Source organism: Falco naumanni, chromosome 15, assembly GCF_017639655.2.
Source record: "Falco naumanni isolate bFalNau1 chromosome 15, bFalNau1.pat, whole genome shotgun sequence".
Lineage (NCBI taxonomy): Eukaryota > Metazoa > Chordata > Aves > Falconiformes > Falconidae > Falco > Falco naumanni.
In genome coordinates this window covers 525151-547517 of record NC_054068.1, presented here as the reverse complement: position 1 = coordinate 547517, position 22367 = coordinate 525151, and the positions used below count along the sequence as shown (strand labels likewise).

The 22367-nt window shown below is 51.2% G+C and overlaps 1 protein-coding gene across 1 annotated transcript in view; it reads left to right on the top strand.

Annotated features, from left to right (window-relative positions):
• The window catches only part of ZFHX3 (zinc finger homeobox 3), a 113552-nt gene that overhangs the window by 61943 nt on the left and 29242 nt on the right, over positions 1-22367 (top strand). The window contains 1 exon segment of the mRNA XM_040615112.1: positions 14041-14151. Within this exon segment, the coding sequence (XP_040471046.1) occupies positions 14041-14151 (111 nt within the window).

The window sequence follows — 22367 nt, the reverse complement described above, 5'->3', positions numbered from 1 at the left end:
GTGTTGAGGCGGCAGAACACAGTGTTTGGTTCCCCTCTCTGTGTCACTGGCAAGCTGTTTGCATGCTCCACCTAGACCCCGACCTCTCCTGTCCAGCCAGCAGGAGCTGTCGTGCACGCTGCTGCGTACACTTTCTCCATGCCACCTGCATTAATAGCTGCTTTAGTGCAGCAGGCTCAGTGTGCGTGTTGAAGGCTGTTGTGTAAAACCACTTGCAGCAGGGTTGCCTTACGCTGCTAACTGCCAGCTGTTTGTCTGCGTGGCTGCTGGTGTCACTAGCGCATGTGGGGTGACCTGGCTCGCCGTGGGATCCCTGCAGAGGTGCAGTGGCCTGAGCAGGGTCCCAGCAGCTGCTCAAGCCATCCCCTTCTTCAGCCGGGGGCCAGCAGTGCCCTGGGAAGGGCAGGACGCCGTCAGGGGCTGGGCTGCCTCATCAGAGAAGGGGCACAAACCGACCGGACAAAACTCCTGCCACCGGCGGCTGTTGAGGGCAGCCCTCTGCCTGCGGTGCTGCCTGCAGCAGCCCAGAGGTTGCGAGGTGCTGACCTGTGCGCAGGGAGGGCAGCAGGGACGTGCCCCGGCGAGGCGGCGGGTGGCAGAGGGGCCTCGGGAGGCGGCGTGGGCTCTGGCCCCTCTGGGGGACAGCGATGTCCAGGGGGATCGGGGCCAGAGGTGCGGGAGCAGCCCCGGAGGCACTGGGCAGCTTCAGTCCCCCTGTTCCGCTCTGGAGTTACCTTGCATTGTTGGATATTGACCCTGGGAGACCCCTTGTGGATTCCTTAATTGAAAATTAATACCAGATCAATGCCACGGGCAATTTGCATATTGATCATAAACAACTTTGAAGGCACCAAGTGTGTGTTGGATCAATAGAGCTCTTGAGCAGGCTGCAGTGGGAGAGCATCCCCGCGCGCCGCTCTCCAGGAGAGGTTAATGCTTGGGAAGTTTGGTGACGGCCCCGTGCCGGCGGTGGTGGCAGCGTGCCAGCCGTGCCGGGGCGGTGTGTGCCTCACCGGGCTCGTAACTTTTTCTTATGGTTCGCTTTGGAAGGGGAACTATGGGAAGTGGTTTTGTTTACTTGTTTATTTTAAACCAAACAAAGCTCAGAGGCTTCCCCCCCTACGGGCGAAGCTGCCGTGCCTGCCGGGCACACGGGCCTGGTGGGAGCTCACGGCCGCATTTGGCATCATCCCTCCATCCCTCCTCTTCCACGATGCTGTGCTTATTTTGACTACAGGTTTTCAAAAGCAGGAGTGTTACTTTTCTGAGGACACCAGAAGAGATCTCATCAGTGATTATTTTTTCTGGCATTTCTGTCCTGTATTTGCTTTTCAAGGGCAATGTTTAGATTCCTTCTCTGCCTACTTGGGAAATTCACAGGTTATTTCAGAATGGTCCTGGGTTGAAGGGAACAAGTATTTCAGATCAAACTCCAATAAAAACCCAAACACCTCATCTGAAAATATATAAAGCACCCTTGGAAGCTTTCTGTTAAAGAGGGATGTGTGTGGGCTGCAGAGATAAGGCATATGGATGGGCACTGCTTCGCCTGCCCACTCGCAAGCACGTGTGCCGGTCATGTGGAGCAGAGGCAGCGCCTCAGACCCTGCAGGGAAACTGCACCTGAATTGGCTGTAAAGCCGGAGTCAGCCGTGGTTCGGGAGTGGAGGGGTGGGCAGGGCTGGGGACCTGCTTCCCAAAGTTGCCACTTGTTTTCAGAGTGGTACCGGCCGCTTGTGCGCAGCCGGCGGCTCCGGGAAGTCGCTGTGCATCTGATTAGCGCATTACTGAGCTTTCATTGACTCGGCTGCGCCACGCTGATGAACTGAGACTGGGGACAAGCGCTCGTAATTGAGAGAAATAAATTCTTATCACAGGCTTCTGCTGGAGCCGCCACCTGTGCGTGCGCCTTGGTCTGGGTTTCAGGAGCATCTTGAATCCCTGGAGCACCCGGCGTGCTCTCGTTAGTTTCTGAGGAAGCAGAGCACAGGGACTGCCAGCACCGAGGAGTGGCCCAGGGTGGCCGAAAGGCTCCGTCCTCCCAGCCCACCGGTGTTACCGATGCAGTGCTGCCTAACTGGTGGGCTGCAGGCCGGGCAGCTTGTGAGCCACAAGTACCTTCAGTGTCTCCTTGAGAGCCTCTCCATGCTCTTCCCTTTCCCTTGGTCCTCTGCATTTCACTCAGGAGTTGGAGCAGCCGTTCAGCACCCTCCATCTTTATCTTGGATTTGATGGAAAGTGAAAGATCCTTCCCTGATGTATGACAGAGGACATGGGCATCATAGGGGAAAGTATTCTGCCTCACTTCAAAAAAAAAAAAAAGGATGAGTATACAGTTTCTTTGAAAAGAAACACATCTCCTGTTTTAAACTAAAAGGAAAAGAAAGAAAAAAAAAGTCCAGGGGTCAGCAGGGCTCTGCAGTTTGGACGCGGCGTGGGGATGTGACTGGTAGCCCTCCCTCCCTGCTGCGGAAAAGCTGTGTTTGGATTTCCTTGGCTGTTAGCAGCCCCCGTAATTTTGTCCATTCCTCTGGGCTGTGGAGCAAGCTGCCTCCATTAATGCAGCACTGGTGGTGGGTGAATGGAAAGGCTTCACTTGACATCCTCTGACCTCCCTGGTGCAGCTGAATATCGGAGTCAGGGCTGAGATTGCAGTCGCTTTCAATTACTCGAAGCCAAGAGAGGTGGAGAAAAAGGGCCTGTTGGCTCCAGGAAGCTGAAATCTGCTGCTGCTGAAAGCTTGTTAGTACAAGGGGAAAAGCAATTACTGTCATTCTGCCAGTGCCACTAACCCAGACCCAGGGAAGGGGCAGCTCAGCCCTAGGACATGGCCATCTCTGCTTTGGTGGGTGATGTGGGCTCCTCAAGTGCATCCTCAAGGACAGATCCAGGGCTGTAAAGCTGTGAGTTTTCTGGGGCCCCGCTGCCTGTTCTCATCAGCAGGTGTTTGCTGTGCGTACGAGCGCTTGTGTATGTTATCTGCTCCCTCTGCTGCACCAGCCCAACCTGCGTTTGGTATGGGAGAGCTCTGCCCGTGGCTGAGCGGGACTGGCGGAGGGGGCGAGGCGAGGAGAGGATGGCTTGTGGGCTGTTGCCTGGCAGGGCTGGAGGCAAAGCTCTGTGTTTGAGGGGCTGCCTCGCTGCCATGGCCTCTGTCCTTCAGCAGAGAGGTGAGACCATAGCCCTTCACGCCAAGAAGCTTTGGTATTGCACCTTCATCTCGGGCTGGTTTTTACGGGTTAGCCTGTGGAGGTAGCCCGCTTCTGGTGACCAAAGTGTCGAGAACCCCTCAGCTGCCTGGAGTCCGTGTTGTCTCTATCTAGACCTGCTGGGTATATCTGCTCTGTCCTTCCTAGGAGTCCCAGGGGATGCTCCTCAAGTTTTCACTTTGAAATCCCCTTAAAAGCCCACAAGGCTCTCTGCAGAAGTGTCTTCGGTTGCCACCACCAGCTGCATGTCTGGCCTTTGCAGCACAGTTGCACTTCTCATCTGCTTCGGCAGAAATAACCCCATCTGTTCCCTGATTCCGGTGGTTCCAACAACCCTGCCAGCTCCCTCCCGTGCCTCCACGACCACCTCTGCCTTGCAGGCAGCAGCACGCCCCATGGTCATCCTCTCGTATTTTTTATTCTACATATAATTTATGGCCATTTATGATTTCCCATGTTCACATATATTGTCAGTTCCTAGAAGTAAGTTTCAGGAAGAGCCTGGCAACACAGCGCTGCAATCGACGTTACTGTGGTCTAGTCAAGAATGAACTGACAAGACCACACGCTTCAGACCCCTTTGGATTCACCCCGTGTGCAAACCATCCTTAGGTACATTTGCTTAGAACCACTGATCATTTTTTTCCCATTCTGTGTTACAAAAACCTTCCTCACCAGGGACAAGGAATGATGATTTGCCGCAGACCTCCACACCACAGTCGCCCAGGGGCAAGCTGGTCATGCTCCCCTGCTGCCACGTCAGCCCACCACTTCCCCTTCACTGCCCTTTGTCTGGGTCTGTACCTTATGGAACAATATGTTGCAAGAATGTTTTAATTGTCCCTAAACCAGGGCACTATAATTATGGCTTTCCTAAGTTTTTAGCTAAGCTTAAAAGAACTCCAAACATGCTGAGGTTGGGAAGCACTTGGGGAGGGGGAGAGAGAAAGGGTCGGCAACATACTTTTTCTTGGAGTGATACCGTGAGACTGAGAACAGAGTGGGAGTTCTAGGAGTTGTATCTTAAAAAAACTAAACCAGAAAAAGGACATTTTAGTATATAAGTATGGTTTCTGATGATGTTACAGGGCAGAGTTAAGGTTGTTGGGAGCGCTCGTGTGCGTAGCCAACACTTAAGGCTAAGCATGAATTAGTTATAGCTCATTTTTGTCACAGATACAATATTCTCTAGATGTACGTTATCCCAGAGTCACTTCCTACATTTTTTCTGCTAAGTTTTGAAGTCAGCTTTCACTTCAGCTTGGCTTTAGTACTGGTTTTGTTTGTGCATCCAAAGAGTTTTTCTGGAGTGAGCTTCTTCACACTGAGCACACAGCACCTCTTACTTTGAACGCCTTGCTCCCTGGTGTTGCCAGCTGCGGACATGCAGATGCGTGGCGCTGGTACATTTTATGAAAGGTGGAATATGAATTTCCTAAAGCGTCTTGGCTTCTCTGGAAACACGTGTTTGCATCCATGCGACTGCAGCAGGTCACCAAAGCCGCTCCCCAGCACAGCCAAGCCTGGGCCAGGCAATGCAGCGTGCCTGGAACAGCTCAGCGCCATTCGCAGCCTCCTGTCACTCTCTACAGCTGCCTGAAAGGAGGGTGTAGCGAGGTGGGGGTCAGTCTCTTCTCCCAAGTAACAAACAAGAGGAGAGGAAAGAGCCTCAAGTTGTACCAGGAGACGTTTAGATCGGATATTAGGAAAAATTTCTTCCCCAACAGGGTTGTCAAGCCCTGGAACAGGCTGCTGAGGGAAGTGGTGGAGTCACCGTCCCTGGAGGGATTGAGAAGACACGTAGACATGGTGCTTAGGGACATGGTTTAGTGGTGGCCTTGGCGGTGTTAGGTTAACCGTTGGACTTGATGATTTTGAAGGTCTTTTCCAACCTAAACAATTTGGTGATTCTATAAAACCCCGTCGTGTTCTGCTCCGGCAGTTTTGCTGTGTGTTTTTAGCAGAGGGAAACCGAGCTGGGGAGGGGGCGGCTGACAGGGAGGAGTTGCGAGGAGGGAGGTGAGCAGGCGGAGAGGAGGGGTGAGACCAGAGAGGGTGAGAAGTGGGTGGTGGGGCAGGGCTGCTGGTAGGGAGCAGATCTCTTCAGAGGCGTGAGGAACTGGTAAGAATAGCAGCACGGTGTTGACGTACCAGCTACAGGCTGGGTGGGGGGGTGGCCACGAGAGAAGCCGTCCCAAGGCACCCTGGCAGTACCCAGGGTGGCTGGTCCCAGTAAGGACACCTGTGGGGGGGAGTCCCTTCCTTCACAGAATGTGGGCTGGGCACCACATCCCTGTCCCTGGCAGCCTTTGCTGCACTCCTGCCTTGTCACCTCTGCCACCCGGCCTCCTCCAGCCTCCCTGTCACCTCTGCCACCCGGCCTCCTCCAGCCTCTTCCTCCCCGCTGGTCCCCTTTGTCTCCTAACCCTCCTCCTGCGGGTCTCCGCGTTGGGGAGCACACGGTCCTCTCCCTCCAGACCTGAAGCTGGAGATGGGTTTTCTTTTGTTTTGCTGTTTGATTGCTGTTTGTGTTTTTGCATGAGTCTCCTTTCCAGCTGATTCTGGTTTGGAGCTAGGTTAAACTGTGCAAAATACTGTTTAAAAGAAAAAAAGAAAGGAACTTGTCAAGATGCATTTGTTAGATCACGTTTAAAATGAAATAGAATTGAAGGTAGTTTTTGTCCAAAGAAGGGGAGGCTGAAAAGCCGTCAAGCCGCAGGAGAAAGCCCCTCCTTTGTTGTCCTCCTGACATTGAAGTGTAATTTTTCATGGTTATTTGGACTGGAAAATGGGGGGAAAGGGAGAGATGGGCTTGCGATTATTTCCCATAAATGACAACACAATCACATCACGCTCCACTACAAACATGCTCAAGGAATTTGCCTTTTTTTTACATTTCATGTGTGAAAATAACAGCAACCTTTCTAGTTCTGCTGAAATTCAAGGGGGCAAATCCCTGTTGGGTTCCGCTGACTTCAGATTTAGCCCAGTTTACAAGAAAAAATGGACAGCCTTGTTTCCAGGAAGAGGGAGAAGTTGGTGCCATGTCGGGGAGGGGGTTCTCAGATTTGTGTCTCTTTGCATGGAGAGGCCAGCATCCTCCGGAGGTATCTCTGGCAACGGCCACAGTTGTCCGAGCCTCTTGGGAGGCGCGTGAGGAACGGGCACTGCGAGGAGCCCTGAGCGCATGTAAACATGGCACCAATCCCCGTCTCCTCTTCCCTTGCCGGATAAACCTGGCCTCGGTCGGTGACTGTCAGGTGGGACCAGCTCGTAGCCGGCTCGTTTGTGCAGAGCTGTTCTCTGCTGACGCTGTTTTCTGCAGAGCAAGGCTCTGCCTGACTTTGCAGGGAGGTGAAGGTTTCTGGAGCAGTCAGGGCCTTTCCCGAGCTTGTTCCCGCCACGTCTGAGATCCAGGTCTGCTGGAGTGAACAGGACTCTTGCACCCGTAAAGCTTATGGCAGTGACTGTGTGCTGCCACGCAGACGGGCTTTGGCTTTCTGCTTGGTGTCCTGCTCTTCTCCTTCTTTAAAACAGATGGTGGCAGGTTTCACCGCCACTGGCTCCTATGGTTTTTTTAAGACAGAATTTGGTTTTTCTTCTCATTATCTGTTTTTGATAACATTGTTCTCTTTCCTAGTGCTGCTACATTTTGTAACCAAAAGCACAAAAAAAAAAAAAAAAGGGGGGGGGGGTTGCATGATTTATCAGCCCTCCCTGCTTGCCCCCTGACTGCAGGTACTTCTCAGCTGTGTGGGGCCTCTGGCTGGAGCTGACAAAGTGACCAAACACAAAAATAAGAACTGTGTGAAAAGCATTCATATTTAAGGAGAAGAGGTGTTAACATCTGGCAGAGGGTCATCTCATTTCTGTGGATCAAGAAGCTTGTTTGTGAGATAACCGGAGACCTGGATGCTGTTGTAGGGTTTTCAGATCTGTTCAGGGAAACCAGCCAAAAATTCTGAATTTTCTCTTTGGAGCAGAAAACAAAGGAATAGAAGCTAAAAGTTCACAAACAGTTCTTTAGCCGTTGAATTTCTTGTTTTATTTATCTTGCCTCTATACTTAATTGCACAAAAGCCCAATAAACTTTCCCTGCCTGGAGAAGATAGGCAGCTGAGGATGGCTTTATCAGTGGGGGGCACATTCATAGTCAGCATTTTCTTTTTCGTCAATGAAAGCAGTGCAGATACGCTCTGACCATGGTCCGAAGCAGGGCCATCTTGGAAATAAGCGTCATTAATCCAAGATACAGGTAGGATTATTATTGCTTTTCTGCAGCCTTTTTTCAGGTGATAGGACTCACCCACCAGCTTTTGCATCAGGGCTGGAGCTCTGTGACATTCCTCTTGTAAGCTGTACCTGGTGCTTTCTTTGCATTGTTTGGAGTTCTGTTTTTTCCTTTCAGGAAAACAATAGGAATAAACAAGTTTATGTAGAATAATCCAGTTAGGAGCTAGCACAGGGTGTATTTGTGCATATATATATATATATATGTATATGCATCCTGAATCTGAGCTGCAAGGGCAGTGACTGCCTGGTAGCCAAGGTTACCCTAGGTGACGTGCCCCAGATGAGCTTGAGCTGGGTGAGAAATACAAGACGGCAAAAAAAAACCCTCTGAAAATGGATTTTACCTACATTTCCATGTGAATGGGTTTTCTTGTCTTCAAATACAAACAGTCTGCAAGTCAGGGAAAGGTGGAAAACTTTTTTTTTTTCTGTTGAGCTGGTCACAAACAGTGAAAATGTTTCCAGGGTGTTGCTCTGTGTCCTGACCCTTACCAGCTTCTCTTCTTCCACAAAACTGTTCCAAGGCTGTGCTCTCGCTCAGATTTCAGCACGCTGAAGGGCGAGTAGCAGTGAGTGGGGTTTGTCACCGCTCTGTTCCATTGCGGGCCACCGACAGCTTCAGCAGCACATGTGGCTGCTCACCTGCAGCCTTGTGCTCTAAGCACGTCCCCAGGCAGGGTGTGTTCAGAAATGCAAGGGGGGAGAGAAAACCAAAAGGCAAACCACTGTGTGCTCCTCTGGCTTGGGAAGCTTTCTGTGCCCCAAACAAAAGCCGTGCTGCTGGCTGTGGGACGGGTGCCCCACAGGACTCATGGCCATCACCAGTGGTGCAGAGACCCTATGGCCTTTCCAGTTGCCCGGTGGGAGCGGGCATAGATGTGCGCTGCTGCTGCTGCAGCGGTTTGCCTGTGGCTGGGGGCAGCGCCTGCCTCCTGCGGCAGCGTCTGCGGGATGCCCGGTCCCTGTGCCTGCTGAGCCCTGCAGAGAGATGCCACCTCACGCGCATGGGGCTGCAGCAGCAGGTTGGACGGGCATGTGTCCTTTTGCACTAGGGACACCGGCTGATGCTAGAGCTGCTTCCCAGGCTCTGCATTTGCTCTGTTCCCACAGCTGAATGTGCCTGTCCCATGTGATTGCTGTGGTGGGACCACCCTCCCCATGCCTCTGCCCCATTGGGGTGAGCGCCTCTTTCTGAGCCAGTGTCTTAATCCCACAGGGGCACAGTGTTGTGGACAGCTGAACAGCAGAGCTGCTGGGATGAGCTGCATCGGACTGCGCTCAGTGCCCTGGCGCAGCTCGGGGGCAGCTGAGCTCCTCCTGAGCTTCCCGGCGTCTGGGAGGGCATAGACCCTCTGTGGAGCACCTGAAGCCCCTCCTGCTTCCATAGGGACCTAGACCTCAGCACATCTCCTCCCAGGGCCCCAGGACCTCACATCTAAACTAGTGTAAAGCAGTTGAACTTCTGAAGCGTGCTGGGCTGCAGCCCGGTGGTGTGACCCCGGGGGAAGCTGCCCCTCGCCAGCTGGCAGCTCTCAGGGAGCCAGCACAGTGGTGCCAGCACGCGTGGCTGTGCGTGTGCAGCCGTGCAGCTGACTGCACACAGGCCATCGCTGTCACCGCTCCTGACAGTGTCAGCTTGCAGAAGTCAGCCAGGTCTCAACCCTGTCTTTCTACAGGCTCTTTTGGCTACTTATCCTGAAAAAGGGAGTATCAAGGATTCTTTTTGTTTGAAAGGAGAGACCCTGTGTACAATTAAAACTTGTTTCTGGTAAACCTCATTCCAGGAAAGATGAGCTTTTAACAAAAGGCTTTTGACAGCTGCAGGGTATTTCATTTTTTTAATGCCAAATGAAAAATCAATACATTTTTCTAGGTTATACATATTCAGAACAGGCTTGATATTTCCATTATAATGGAAAATGGGTGTCTGCACATCTCGCCTGTCAGAGCTGCACCACCGCATTTTCCAAGCCACTGCTAAATATTTCAAACCTGATTTGATTGTGGTTCATGACAGCTAATGTTTCTCAGCTCTTGAGCCTGCCGGAGGGTGGAGAGGCAAGCACACGCTCTTTCTCTCTCATCCCTACATTTCCACCACCCCTGAAATGCCCCTTATCCCTTTGGATAAGAGATCAGGGTTTGTTAAGGAAAATCCAGCTGAGAGAAGGAGAGGTGAGAGGGCTGTTCAAGCTGGCCTGGATCCAGTTGGGATTTGCTGACTCTCCAACCCTCAAACTTTCTGGGTTTTGAAAGGGGCAGAAATGTGGCGCCGTGGTCCTGTGCGATAGCGTGCAGGGATTCGGGCACTTTTTCAGTGTGTAACTGAGTCAGAGATTCCCTGACATCTGCAGATGTCAGATACTCATGATTTTCCAGACTCTGCTCCCTCTCTCCCCCACCACACCATAGTGAGTGGTTTAATTTTAAATTAAAAGGAAATACCACTATCTAAAATGATTTATTCATGAAGGAAGAAAAGACTCTTCCTAGGATTTTGCATGGGGCAGATTTGGTACAATGGAAGAGCAGGCTCCTTGGACTCTGAGTGCCCCACAGTTACACTGGCTCGCTTTTAGTATTGACCTGAACCCTGGCAGCTGGAAAATTCCTTTAAGAAAATATATTAATAAAGCATCACAGCCTCATGCATAGCACTCCAGCACGGGGACCCGTGTGCAGGTTGTGTTCTTTGTATTTCAGTGGGACACAATCCCCCCTGCCATGCAAATCCCACAGCAGCAGCCCTTGCACCTGCCCTTGTGAGCTTCCTGCAGAGGATGGAGCCCACTTATCCTTCCTGAGCTCATAAAACCTGTGTCGTCGGAGTTTCTGGAAACCACAAACACCAATCTGACACCTACCTCCTCTGGGCGTGGGCTGCAGCAGCGTCTCTGGCCTTCCAGAGCGCCATACTGTTCCCAGGTTGGGAGTCAACCCGCTTGCCTCTTACAAGACATCCCCTATGGCAGGACCCTATGACCTCCACTGTTCAGCATCCACGCTACGCTCTACAAACATCCTGGTCAGAGTCCTTGACTAGCAGAGACTCCCAGTACCCTGCTGAAATACTACAGGGACTTCAGACCCTCTGGATATCTGCTCTGATCGGGAGGGATGCTGCTGAGAGTGTACGGTTTTAAGCTCAGTACCTTTTTAACTATGGGATGACTGGTGGAGTTTTTATCAATCTATTTGAGGAAAATACCGTCAAGGCAGTAGGTGAACAAGCACCAACAGCGCGTACAGTTTCAGGGAGGTAGGGTCATACAGTAACAAAAGGGTCTTGTTGGTTTGGAAATAAATTCCCTACGTCTTGCTGCCCACAGCCTTGTTCAGCCTTTGGGAGCAGGTGGTGAGGCAGTCTTCACACTCAGCTGCAGGTCTGTGCTATGGGCTCTTCGGATGTTAAGCCAAAGACAGGGGTCAGCTCTGCTCAGATGTGCGTGGGAGCAGCATGGCACCAGGACTGGCAGACAAAGAAGATGGAAGCTCAAAAGGCCCTTGTTACGTGTGCGGCGATTGAGGAGAAAAGCAGACCTTTCCCTACCAGGTGTGATGCTGGCCCTGTCCTCTCAGAAGGATGCCTCAAAGAAGTGCGGGAGGATGGATGGTCGGGTGCGCTGCGCACATGCGTTTGCTACCTGGACCTGCTATCGTGCCTCAGAGCTGCCACTGCGACTCAGCAGCTGCAGAGCTGTCATCAGAGAGCGTGGGTGCAAATCTTTCGGGAACAGGAGCTCTGCTGCATTTTATTTTCAGTGTTGGAGGATCTCATTGTTAGAAGCCGTGTCGGATCACATGCTTGAGCCCTGCCTGCAGCCTGTTGGAGTTCTCAGCAGTTCAAAGCCCTCTGCAGTGCACATAGCCAGCTGAGAAGTGGTGTAGCTGAGGATGCTCTCCCAGCCATCCCTGGGATCAGCTTAAACACTGGGGCTGTGAGACAGGTTAGGCTGAGCATAGTGAGAGGAGTTGCATCCAGCTTCCGAAACAGTCTGCTGGAAGAGGATCACAAAGCAGCCAGGAGTTAACACTTCCCTGAGTCTCCGTGCCAGGTGGCTGCATCCCTGGTGGGTGCAGGAAGCTCCCGCGGTGTGCCAGGGAACGGAGCAGGATTGTCCTCAGCAAAAGCCCTGGGAGCGAGGAGCTGCATCAGGACGGGACCAGGGCCTTTCCCGGGTGATTTGGAGCCTCCCTGGGCCGTTGTGTCTTGTACTTTGCTCCCTTCCCATCCTGCTTTTTAAAAAAAATGCTCTTCAGAAAAAACCGGCTCCTCCAGGAGTGGGGAGGAGATATAAATACCCAGGTTGAAGCGTGCAGATGCTTTTTGCAGCCTGTCTGCCCAGCACGGAGGTGTTTGAGCCGAGGAGGCAGATCCTGCCCTTGCAGAGAAGCCGTGTGCAGGTCGGGGCCGGGGGCTGCCGGGGCCGCCCGAGGGGTGGGCTGCGCTTGCCAGCACGGGGGGCTGCAGGCCCGGCTGGGCAGGAGGATTTGCCATTTGTAGCCTTGTTTTTCATCATGTTCCACCGCTATTGGTATTCATAGCTCACATTTTTCCGGTTACTGTCAGCCTGGGCTTTCATCCATTTTAAAGAGCTATTTTTTCCCCTTGTTGATGATGGTGATGGTATAAAGACAGATGGTGTAACTGCTTATGAATGTCCTACTTTATTCCCTGGAACCGGGCAGAGCGCCGAAGACGCGCGTGGCTCCCGCGGGCCGGTGGGCGCGGGCCCGGCCGTGCCGCTGCTGACCCCTCCGGGCGGCGGGCGGCAGTGCCGGCACCGCGCTGGGGCCGCGGCTCGCAGGGGCCGGGGCTGCTCCGCGCCCGCCGCGGCGGTGGGGACCGGCTCCGAGCCCGTCTGCGCTGCCTGAAGAGCCCGGGGAGCCGGCAGAGCGAGCTGTGTCCAGAGGGAGGTTACAATGAAGATTTACATACACTCATAGAAGCCCTGTCACGAAGGTTTTTAATAAAGCCGGCCGAAATCTGCTGCTGTCTCGCCCTGCCTGGCAGCGTTCTGAAGGCACCAGGGTGGCTGGGCCTGGGGGGTGGGGGGTAGCGGTTTGTTGGGGTTTTTCCCTAGAGAGGAAAAAAATATATTTGAATTTTAATTTCTGAAATGAGAATCCAGCTGCTGATCTCACAGCCCTTCTTCCCAGCAAGACTGAGCGCTCGTCTCACAGCAGGCTGCTCATCTCACCCCTGCATCAGTAGCTTCTGTCTCCCTGCGTGTTGGGTGCCTTCGCCCAGCGATGCCGCCTGTTGCACCTCTCACTCTGGGGTCCTCTTTTCCCAGGTGAAGACCACTGGCAGCCCTGCAGCTCTTAAGACTTACCAGCCTTTAAAAGAGTGAAAATCACTGTGCTTCCACTTAATATCAGTGCTGATCTCCAGATGCTTTTGCAAGTTCCTCCCTGATTTAGGTTGTCACGTTCTCAAAGGGTACTGCTGAGTATCTGCGGCCTGCTAATATTTTTAATCTTGATTTCTAGCCCTGTCTTTGTTAGGGGGAGGATGGGGGTGGTGCTTTAGCTGGTTAGGTAGTTCAGATAAAATCTCAGGATAGCCTAGGATTTTCCATGACCAGATAATGCAAAAAAGAGGATATAATGAGTGAAAAGTGCCCTTTCTTCCCAGTGTTGATGTAGCCCCCATCAGTTACATGGTAGCTGTTGAGCTGCACACGTTATAGGTAAATACCCAAGATACTAGATGATAAAGTAGCTGTTAACGCCCTGGTATAAGAGATCTGGGCTGCAGCTCTCTTCCTCCCAGCATCCCACCTGATGAGGGTGCCTCTGCGTGGAGCCGTGCCGTGCCGTGCCGTGTCGACATGCTCCATGCCGCTGGCCTCGACGCACCGCTGCTTTAGTTCACGGGTGGGGCAGTGGCACTGCGTGGTTTGTTCTGAGCTTTCAGCGCTTCGTTGAGTACTTTTTCTCCTTCGTGCTTTTGCACCTGTGTGATACTGCCTGTGTGCTCAAACTCTTCCCATGGGTGGGATGAAAATAGGAGCCCCAGCAGCTTCCTCCCGTGCCTCGTGTCAGGGCCGTGTCTGCAGGAGACCACGCTGCTCCTTGCTTTGTCCTAGCAGAAGTGAGTGGCAGTGTTTCTGAATTTGGGGGTCTCAGTGACCAGGGTCAGTGATAATACACAGTGCCATTTGGTCCCAAGAGCTTGAAATGGGGATGAGGATGAGGAGGAAAGCTGAGGCTGAAGGTGGTGGAGGCTTCGGTCAGTCCGTGATGCTTCTCTTCTCTTATCCATGGCGTGGTTGGATAGAACCTTCCCGTACCAGGCAAATGTTTTACTGTACATTACACCACAGGGGATGTTAGTAGGTGTAAAGTGGTAGAAGTGGGTGAGAATCATCATTTCATCTAGCAGGTAATGTTGGGAGAACGCTGGGTGACAGTGATATCTGCCACTCAACACTGGTACTTCAGCGCTGGCTGTTGCTCTCGCCCAGTGGCAGTTACTTGCTCTTCTGTTTTGACTTCCATTTTTATGTTACGCTTTCTGCTTCTCTTGTTTCAGAAGAATCTATTGAAGATGTTGAAGGGCCCACCAATGAAACAGCCGGTGATGCTGAAGAGCCTGCCAAGGAGCAAGAGGGCGGAGGAGACAAGGACCAGAGTAAATGGACAGGTGGGTTTTGGTCACTCTTTTTATTTAAATCCAAGAAAGGAAAGTGAGAAGAGCAGCGAGCTGTGAAACTCTTTCCCTAAAGACCACACCATGCAGCACTGTCAGCCTGATGTAAGTGTTGTCCTCTGTGAAGTCTTTGGGTGTTGCTTCATGACACACTCGCATAGTTTGAGCCACGGTCAGTCACGTGTCCACACTCCCAGCCCTGGGCTCGTCCTGGTGCAGTGGGTCGGAGCTCCCTGGTGCTCAGTGGTACTGGACCTGAGCCCCGGGCAGTGGGAATCAGCAGCTGGGAGAGGAGGAGAGAGAAGGGAACACTGCTTCTGGCAATAGGTTGGTTTAAGCCTATCGTGAACCCCCACCCTATGTTGTTAAGACTTGAGAAAGTGTTAGCCTGCTTTTTCATCATGGTCCTGGCTGTGGTAGCAAGATTTTGACGCAGAAAGGCAGAGCAGAGAGGCAGACCTTGTGCTTGTGCTCTGTTAACTGCTCGCTTTCTGCTGGAGCCATGGCATCCTGAAACAGACTGCAGATGCACAGCAATACTTGCGTTGGTGCAGTAGAATCTGAAAGGTTTCTCTGCGAAATCCTTAGATGGATTAATTATGAAGGTATTAGGTTACAGTGTCTTTCCCAGAAGATGGTTGCTATCTTGCAGAGGTGAGTGGGAGGAATCTTAAATGTTCCTTGCCTTTGAGCAGAAAGCAGCTGCAAGTTTGTCCTCCTCTGCAGCAGGCCTTTCCCCTCCTCAGCCGACCGCTTCAGCATAGATGTGGAAGGGGAGGCGCTGGAGGCGGCACTCGTTTTCCTTGCCCCAGGACAGAGCAATTCTGACCCCCTGTTTCTGTTTCTGCACAGTAGCCCAGTCGCTTTGCAGGCTTAGGGCTTGGTACGATGCCTCTCAGTCTGCCCAGACCCTTCTTCCAGGCAGCCTTCTCCTGCCGTGTTGGTGGCTGCCTCTTGGTGAGCCACAGCCAAGAGGTATTTCAGCTTACGCAGTCTTCAAAAGGAAGAAACGTGGTCTTTCACCTCAGTACAGTTTTAATCTTAACCAGTCTCAGTCTCTGGGTCATTGTATTGAGACTGGTCAATCAATCAACTGGAAGATGTGTCCCAACTGGTGACGAAAGCAAGCTGCATTTTAACGCTTGTTGAAGCTCCTGTTCTGGGTCTCAACTGCACTCGCTGAGGTTGCTCTGTGTGTTGCTCCCCATCACATACCTGTAGAGGAGTGAAGGCGGAGGGTTGATCAGCACTGATAACATGCAGCTGTGGCCTTGCCTCGAGGGCAGTGGGTTGATTGACATGGATGATGTGCAGGTGTAGCTCGTTCCAGCTAAGTGGTTAAATGGCACTGAGGGGTGGGGGATGGGTGGTCAGATTGGGGGGGGGGGGGGGGGGGGGAGTGGAAGTGGAGTGGCCTGTAACAGACACGGTGAGAGGTGAGCCGTTGCAACCAATTGATACGGGTGTATTGTGATATTTGTGGTCCATCTTAACTCAAATTGCAACTCATGCCCGTTCTTCTACCCAGAGATGCAGATTTTGTTTGGCTGTAAGTGATTTTTAGTTTCTTGTTGTGTGGGATTGTGTGATCCCAAGCAAAAGCACACTTTGTGAAGTGTCACAGAAAGATGTTGGTGATGGATATATATTAAATCTTCTAAAGGGTAAGTAGGGCCCTTTGCCCAAACCTGAGGCACTTACAAAAGCTGATCTATGTGAAAAGATTATTTTTTTATGTTAAAACATGTAAGGAAAAATGAAAAACCTACTTTTTAAGCCCTTCACTATCTAGAAGCTCTAAATGCAGATGGTTTTATGCCTTCATCCTGCCTGTGAAATTCCTAACCCATTTTTGGTGTTTGTCAGTCAAACAGCAGATAAGAAACAGACAGCTTCATCAGGTCTTCAAAGGAAAACACGCAAAGGAATACACAGGCAACGTGTGTACGCCCACAGAGCTCTGGACAGGCCTTGTCTAGAGCTGTTGCAAGGCTAAAGAGTACAGCCTCAGCAACATGTATGCATGTGCTCTTGTTGAGTTCAAGTCCTGCTTTCAAACATGCAACAATATCACCCTGAGCTTCAAAAATGTTTTCCGCAGTTTATGTACAGTGGATACGCAAGGCAAGTGCCATCATGGTCTTGCGCTGTTCCTGCTTTCGAGCTCCCTTGAGGAACGTGGCTGTGTTGCCATGTCCTTCTGGACCTCAGACGTGGAAAGGAATGGAAACTAGGTCAGGTTACTCATGACAGCCACAGAAGAGTAGTGTCCACACGTGCAGGAATATCCAAATGTCATGGTACTAGTTGAGATGTAACCAGGGAGGGAAACTGGCAGTATCAAGGAAGGACTCGCTTGCTCTAAGAGGAGACTGCAAGAAAAGAGCCAGTCTGCAGCTCAGCAGAGTGGGAAGGCTGTCAGCCACGACATCCAGAAGGCTGAAGAGCATAAAGCGCTCTGCATTCACCTCGCTAAACAGGCTGACCACAGGAGGGACCAGAGCAGCCTGTGTCAGCAGCGCTGTGGGGAGAGCTCATCCTCCAGCGGTGAAGGGACAGGCGGCAGAGCACTGGTTAAGCTACGTGTTGTCACACGAGTGACTTGCTTCATACCTGGGCATTTTGAGAAAGTGACTGAAGGCACCCTCAGACCTGTCAGGTGTTCTCTCTCGTGAATTTACAGAGAACAGGCGAGGTACTGTGTGGGGACAGACGTGGCGCTTATCTTTGGTTAATAGAGTAGCTGGGGAACCACACACCTGGCAGCTCTGTTTGCCCCAGATTTTCCTGGGAATTGACCAAACAACTGTTTGTAAGTACTGATGGGAAGATAATGAGATGAGTAACAGTCGACACAGATTTGTCAAGAATAAATCATGTCAGCACGACCCAGTTTCCTTCTGTGTGAGGAAGGTCCTGTTTGCAGTCAGTATCTCGTATCTTCTCCTTAGGAAGGCTTTTGATGCTGCTTTTCAGGACAGTCTGAAAATGAAGCTCAAGCATTATGGTGTAGGTGAAAATATTGTGGAATGGGTGTATTTCTTCGGCACTGGAACACTCTCTTATTTCTGAGCTTGGAGTATCAAGAAAGTTGAGCAAAATCAGAAAGCCCAAACAGCAAGAATGACCCAGAACAGGGCACGGTCTGCATAGATTCAGCTGCAAGGAAAAAACGGAATGAAAGGGCTTATTTGACCCAAAAAGAGAAGACCAAAGGGGAGGACAAGATAAGTCTTCTTGTACATAAGATGCTTCTGAAAGGAAGAAAATTATTAGTTCCTCATGTTCATGATACAGATAACAACAAGCAATGGCTTAAATTGAAGCGAGAAAGATTGAGGTTAGGTAATACATTTTAAAGAAAAATTCTCCTGGTACAGCTTGTGAAGCACTGGAGTAGATTTTCTGGGAAGGTTCCTCAGAGGTCTTTCAAGAAGACTGCATGAGCTGCTGGTGGGAATGAAGTAGGCACAGTTTATCCTGCTTGGGATGGACCAGGTGACCTTGGAGGTGCCTCTGAGCCATGCAGTTCTGTGGAGACAGACGAGAAGGAGGCGCAGGCTCCAAGCCAATACATCGTGTGCTGAAGTGGAGCTTGGTAGATCTGTTTTCTGTTCGTCGTGCTGCAATTCGACGTTCCTCAGCACTTTACTCACTTTTTGTCCCTCGGTTTCTGAACTGCGCCCTGGGTGACTCTTTCTTCCACTTTCTTAAAGACTTGTGAGGTCTCTGAGGAAGCGTGGCATGTCGGTGTCGATGTTAGCACTGAAAGGAAAAACTTCTGTGCTCTTGTTGTAAATTTTTCAGAATGTCTCAGCTACAAAATAAATATATCAGTTTGGGTTTTTATTTATTTTAAAACAGTATAATCTTAAGCAGAAACACTTCAATTTTTTTTTAGGTAATGCTTTCCTTTAAAATATACATGCGGAAAACTCCATCATGTATAAGGATTCATTTCACCTTGATTTTCATTCATGAACATCTTTGTGACTCCTGAAAGATCTCTGTGAAGCGGCAATGCTGTCTGCTCTCAGCAGTGCTCATGCTGCCACTGTTGCCCTCAACTCCTAGCAAGCAGCGGTGCTTCACTCTTCTCTCCACTCAGTATTTTAGGGCTCACTTAAAAGGGCTGCTGTTCCCTGCTTCTAGACAGGACCTGTTTGCTTTCTCTTTTTCCTCTCTCCGGCAGTGGGATTAAGCAGCTCCCATGTGCCGGAGCTGCCTCTGCCCTGCCTGCTTTCCTCTTTCTGCTCCCAGAGCCGTCCATCCCTGTGCCAGAGAAGGGCGATGTTCCTTGCCTGATGGCTGAGCATTAGAAATTATCTCATCATGACTAATGTGAGATTTACCACAAGCAAACATTCAAAGAGGGAAGGAATCGTGGCTATTCCCGACTCCATTTTTAAGGCAGGACGTAAATGATTAGTATTCAACACATTGGTTTCCAGCAAAAGCCTGAATCAGACCAGGGTAGATCAGTATGAGACTTCTGAGATTTGGGGTGGAGCTTATATGTATTTTCTGACTAGAGAGAAGCACTTCATCTGCAGTGACCCAGCTATGAAAGAGACTTTCTTAATGCACTGTCAGTTGTATAGATGTAGAATATCAGCATTTTTTTTCCACAAAACCAAGAAACAAAGTATACTTAAAATATAGATTGAAATGAAATATTTCTAGAGGACTAGCCTGAAGGGCTTTTATTTTTTTTAATGATTTTTTTTTTTTTTTTATCTATGATGCTCACCTAACAGAGCAATTAGTGCAATGGAGCGTCCCTGATTCGAATCCGTGGTAGATTGCTATTAAAGGAGGTATTAATGGGCTGCCGAGAGCTGGGAAATTGTTGCAGAAAAGTGTGTTTATGGAGTATGGTGCTGGCAGGCATGATTTCAATCGGATTTGACATGTTTAACATAAATGTATACTGCACAGCTCCTGCAGTTTATGAATAATTCCTACAGGCCTACTGCCTTTCTAATTACTGAAATTGAAAAAAACAGGTCAGGCACATCCTGACGGAAATCTATTACTGCCCTTCCCCCCGCTGCTGCTTTTTTTTTTGTTTTGTTTTTAATATATGGCGTTTGTTGAGCACTTAATGGCTGGGATATTCTGTGGACCAGAGTAAAGACAAGAGTGAGGGTGGGCTGGGAGGAAGGGGGCGAGGGGGGCGATGGAGCAGCTCTCGGCCCTGCCTTCTGTGTGAAGGAGACCTAGGAGAGGGCATGGGAAGCCTGGCTGTAACTGTGCTTTTTTCCCGGGGATTTGTGAAGTACAAAAGGCTCCTGGGCACCAGGAAAACAGCCAGGCTCAGAGCGTGCCCGGCCCCCGGCAGCACCCACGGGTGCTGGGTTCCTGCCCTGCGTGGGGCAAAGGGGAGGCAGTGGCCCAGCGGTGGCTCTGTGGGGACCCCAAAGGCCCGTCGGCCCTTCCCCAGGGCAGCCCCTGGGATCTTCCTGGGGCTCTGGCTGCTGGTTGGAGCCAGCCGGCCGCAGGTGCTGCTCTGAGCATCCCCGGGCCCCTCCGCTCCAGCGGGGCTGCAAAGCCCACCCACCCACCCTGCGTCCTTGATTCTTCCTTGCGGCCAGCCTGATCATTTTTATGACTCTCTTTGATCTTTCTTTGTCTGTTTATACCTAGCGAAGTATGGCTACTTACAAAATAAAAAGCAGCAAAATTACCAGTCTGGCCCAAATGGAAGAACTGTTGACTCCTCACAGGCACCCCCGGAGCGGCGCTGGCCTTCCCTGCCTGCATGGCTTGCCACTGGCTGCCTTTGAAAGCACGTGCGTGTTGTGCTCACCGCAGTGAAAGCCAGTTGCTCCCTTCCCAGCAGCGACAGCACTAAAAGCCATGGGTGCAGCAGTCCCTGCTTTCCAGGGCGTTGGGGAGCGCGGTGGGGCCGTTGCAGTGCTGCTGCCGGCTGGATTGCCATGCTGCCGCGGAGCCGCCCAACAGCTGCTTCGCTGCTCTCAGATACTTTTTGGGCAGGTTCTTCAGTGGGTGGGTCACTGCCGATATCTCCGCCATCTCTACTCTCCATGTTCACTCTTCCCTCACTGGCAGTTTCTGCTCGCCCTGTGGCTGTGCACTGCCCAGCAGGGGTGGTGATCCCTTGCTGGTTTTAAGGAGTTACCAGAATCGGTGTTTCTTAGACCATCTCCCAAGCTCAACATGTTGATTTAATAAATTAGTTGATATGGACTGTCTTGGTAGGTTAGCCGGAACATTTAATCGGTTGAATTGGACAGTAACAGTAACACAGGTTGATAGCTGGCTCAAGAACCATATGAAATAGGTAACTATAAAAGATTATTGCTTGCTTGCTTTCAGCCACATTGTAGTTCAAGAAAACCCAAGATCTCCTATGGTTTTCAAAATACCATCTTAGACACCATTTCTGGAAGAAACAGTGCAGTATGACTTTGCAAAGGTGGGGTCATGCTGGGCACAAGACAGGATGATTTTCTGCATACCCTGTCTGCTGCTCCTTGAGCAGCTGTCAAGCTGGGAGCAGGGAGGCTTCCCAGCTTTGGTCCAGGCCTTTCCTTTCAGGTGCTTCCTGGAGCATTTTGCTACTTGTGTGCCAAGGTCAGCTTCTGCTGTGGCCACTGCCACGTCCACGTCTGCGAGCTCCTGGACCCTCATGCCAGCACGGCAGGGCTGCCTGCACCCGCGTTGCTCTGCGACTCTCCTGCTGCCCGGGTCAGAGTCAGGATTCTCATAACCTTTGGGATTGATCCGTAACTTAGTGCCATCGCTGCAGTATTTCTCACCTAGCCTGCTCTTGGTTCTCTAGGCAGTGGGGCTGCAGGTGGGTCCCAGGGCCACCCACGGCAGTTGGCAGAAAAGGGGTTTATCTGCAGGGCCACAGGGTGCATCTGTGGTGCTCATGATGGCAAGCAAAGCTCTGCCTCCCTGTGCCCCTTGTGCTGCTTGGTGTCTCACTGCGATGTTTTCTGGGTGCTCTGTGTTTGTACCAAGTGTGGCAGCTGGGGCTTCTGGGTACTGTAATATGAATATTTAATAGTAATTCAGTTGTTCATACTCACTGCAGGCTGCAAGGTATGACACAGCATTAGAAAAACACTATTTGACCATTTTCGGGACCACATTTCTGAAAGGCAGCAGTAAAGGTCTGGGTACAAAAGTGTGCTTGCAAATCTCTGTGTATTTACTTCTGTCTATCATGCGATCATGTTATTTATCAAATACGGAGTTGAAAAAATACTGTAGAGCAACAGGCAATATACAGGCCTGTTAGTATGGCTACAACATCTTATTAGAACGAGTGGTACCTTCAGGGAATAAGGAACGTAAACAGACAGTGTTTCAGAAAGAAACATTCAACCATGTATTATTAAGACAGGAGGTAACAACCGGGCGGCGCGGCGGCGGTGCTGCATGCCTGGTGCCTGGGCATGGGGGCCAGCAGGGCTCTGGCCGCTTTCTGTGTCACTGCAGTCTCTCGGGGGGGTTACCTGCTCGGAGGTGTTCGTCCTGAATTAATACAAATTGCGTGTTTCTGTGGGATAGCGACTGTCTGCCAGAGAGGCTGAGAGTGAAACTTTGTGCGCCCTTACTCTGTGCTCCGAGCTGCTGCTAATGGAATGGCACGGGTAGGTCTGGGCTGCAGGGCTGGCCTTGCCCCTCGCCCGCAGGGAAGGCTGCAGGAGCATGAAAACAGACAACACAGTCCACTCCGGGCTCTGTTTCGGGGGGGAAATTGCAGCTGCTTTAAGGATGCTCCTCTGCGAGCCCCGTGCAGAGGTGACGGCATGTCCAGCCGCAGGGCTGTGCAGGCAGGGCAGGCAGGTCCATCTGGTCCAAGGGCTCGTGATGCTGAGTAATTGCTCCAAGAAAACGTCCAGGGATGTTTGTGGAGGGAGGCGCCACCAAATATGGAATTTTGTTTTCCATCGGGCAGTGAAAACACCGTTCCACGGTCCTGAGAAAACTTTTTCCCAGGCCGGCTGCAGAAGTGGGTAGGAATGGAGTTTCTTCAGTAGGCTGGGGGCAGGGAGGGTGTTGTTTTCTAAATCGATGGAGGTAGCAGAAACCCCACTGTAAATTTCTAGGGCAAGTGGCAAGCTGGTTTACGGAATGCAGGGAGATGAGAACCTCTGGCTTACGGAAAGCAGCATGAATTAATAATCATTTAATTGGCTTTTCCATTATGTTGCTGGGTTGGGAGATGGAAGTTT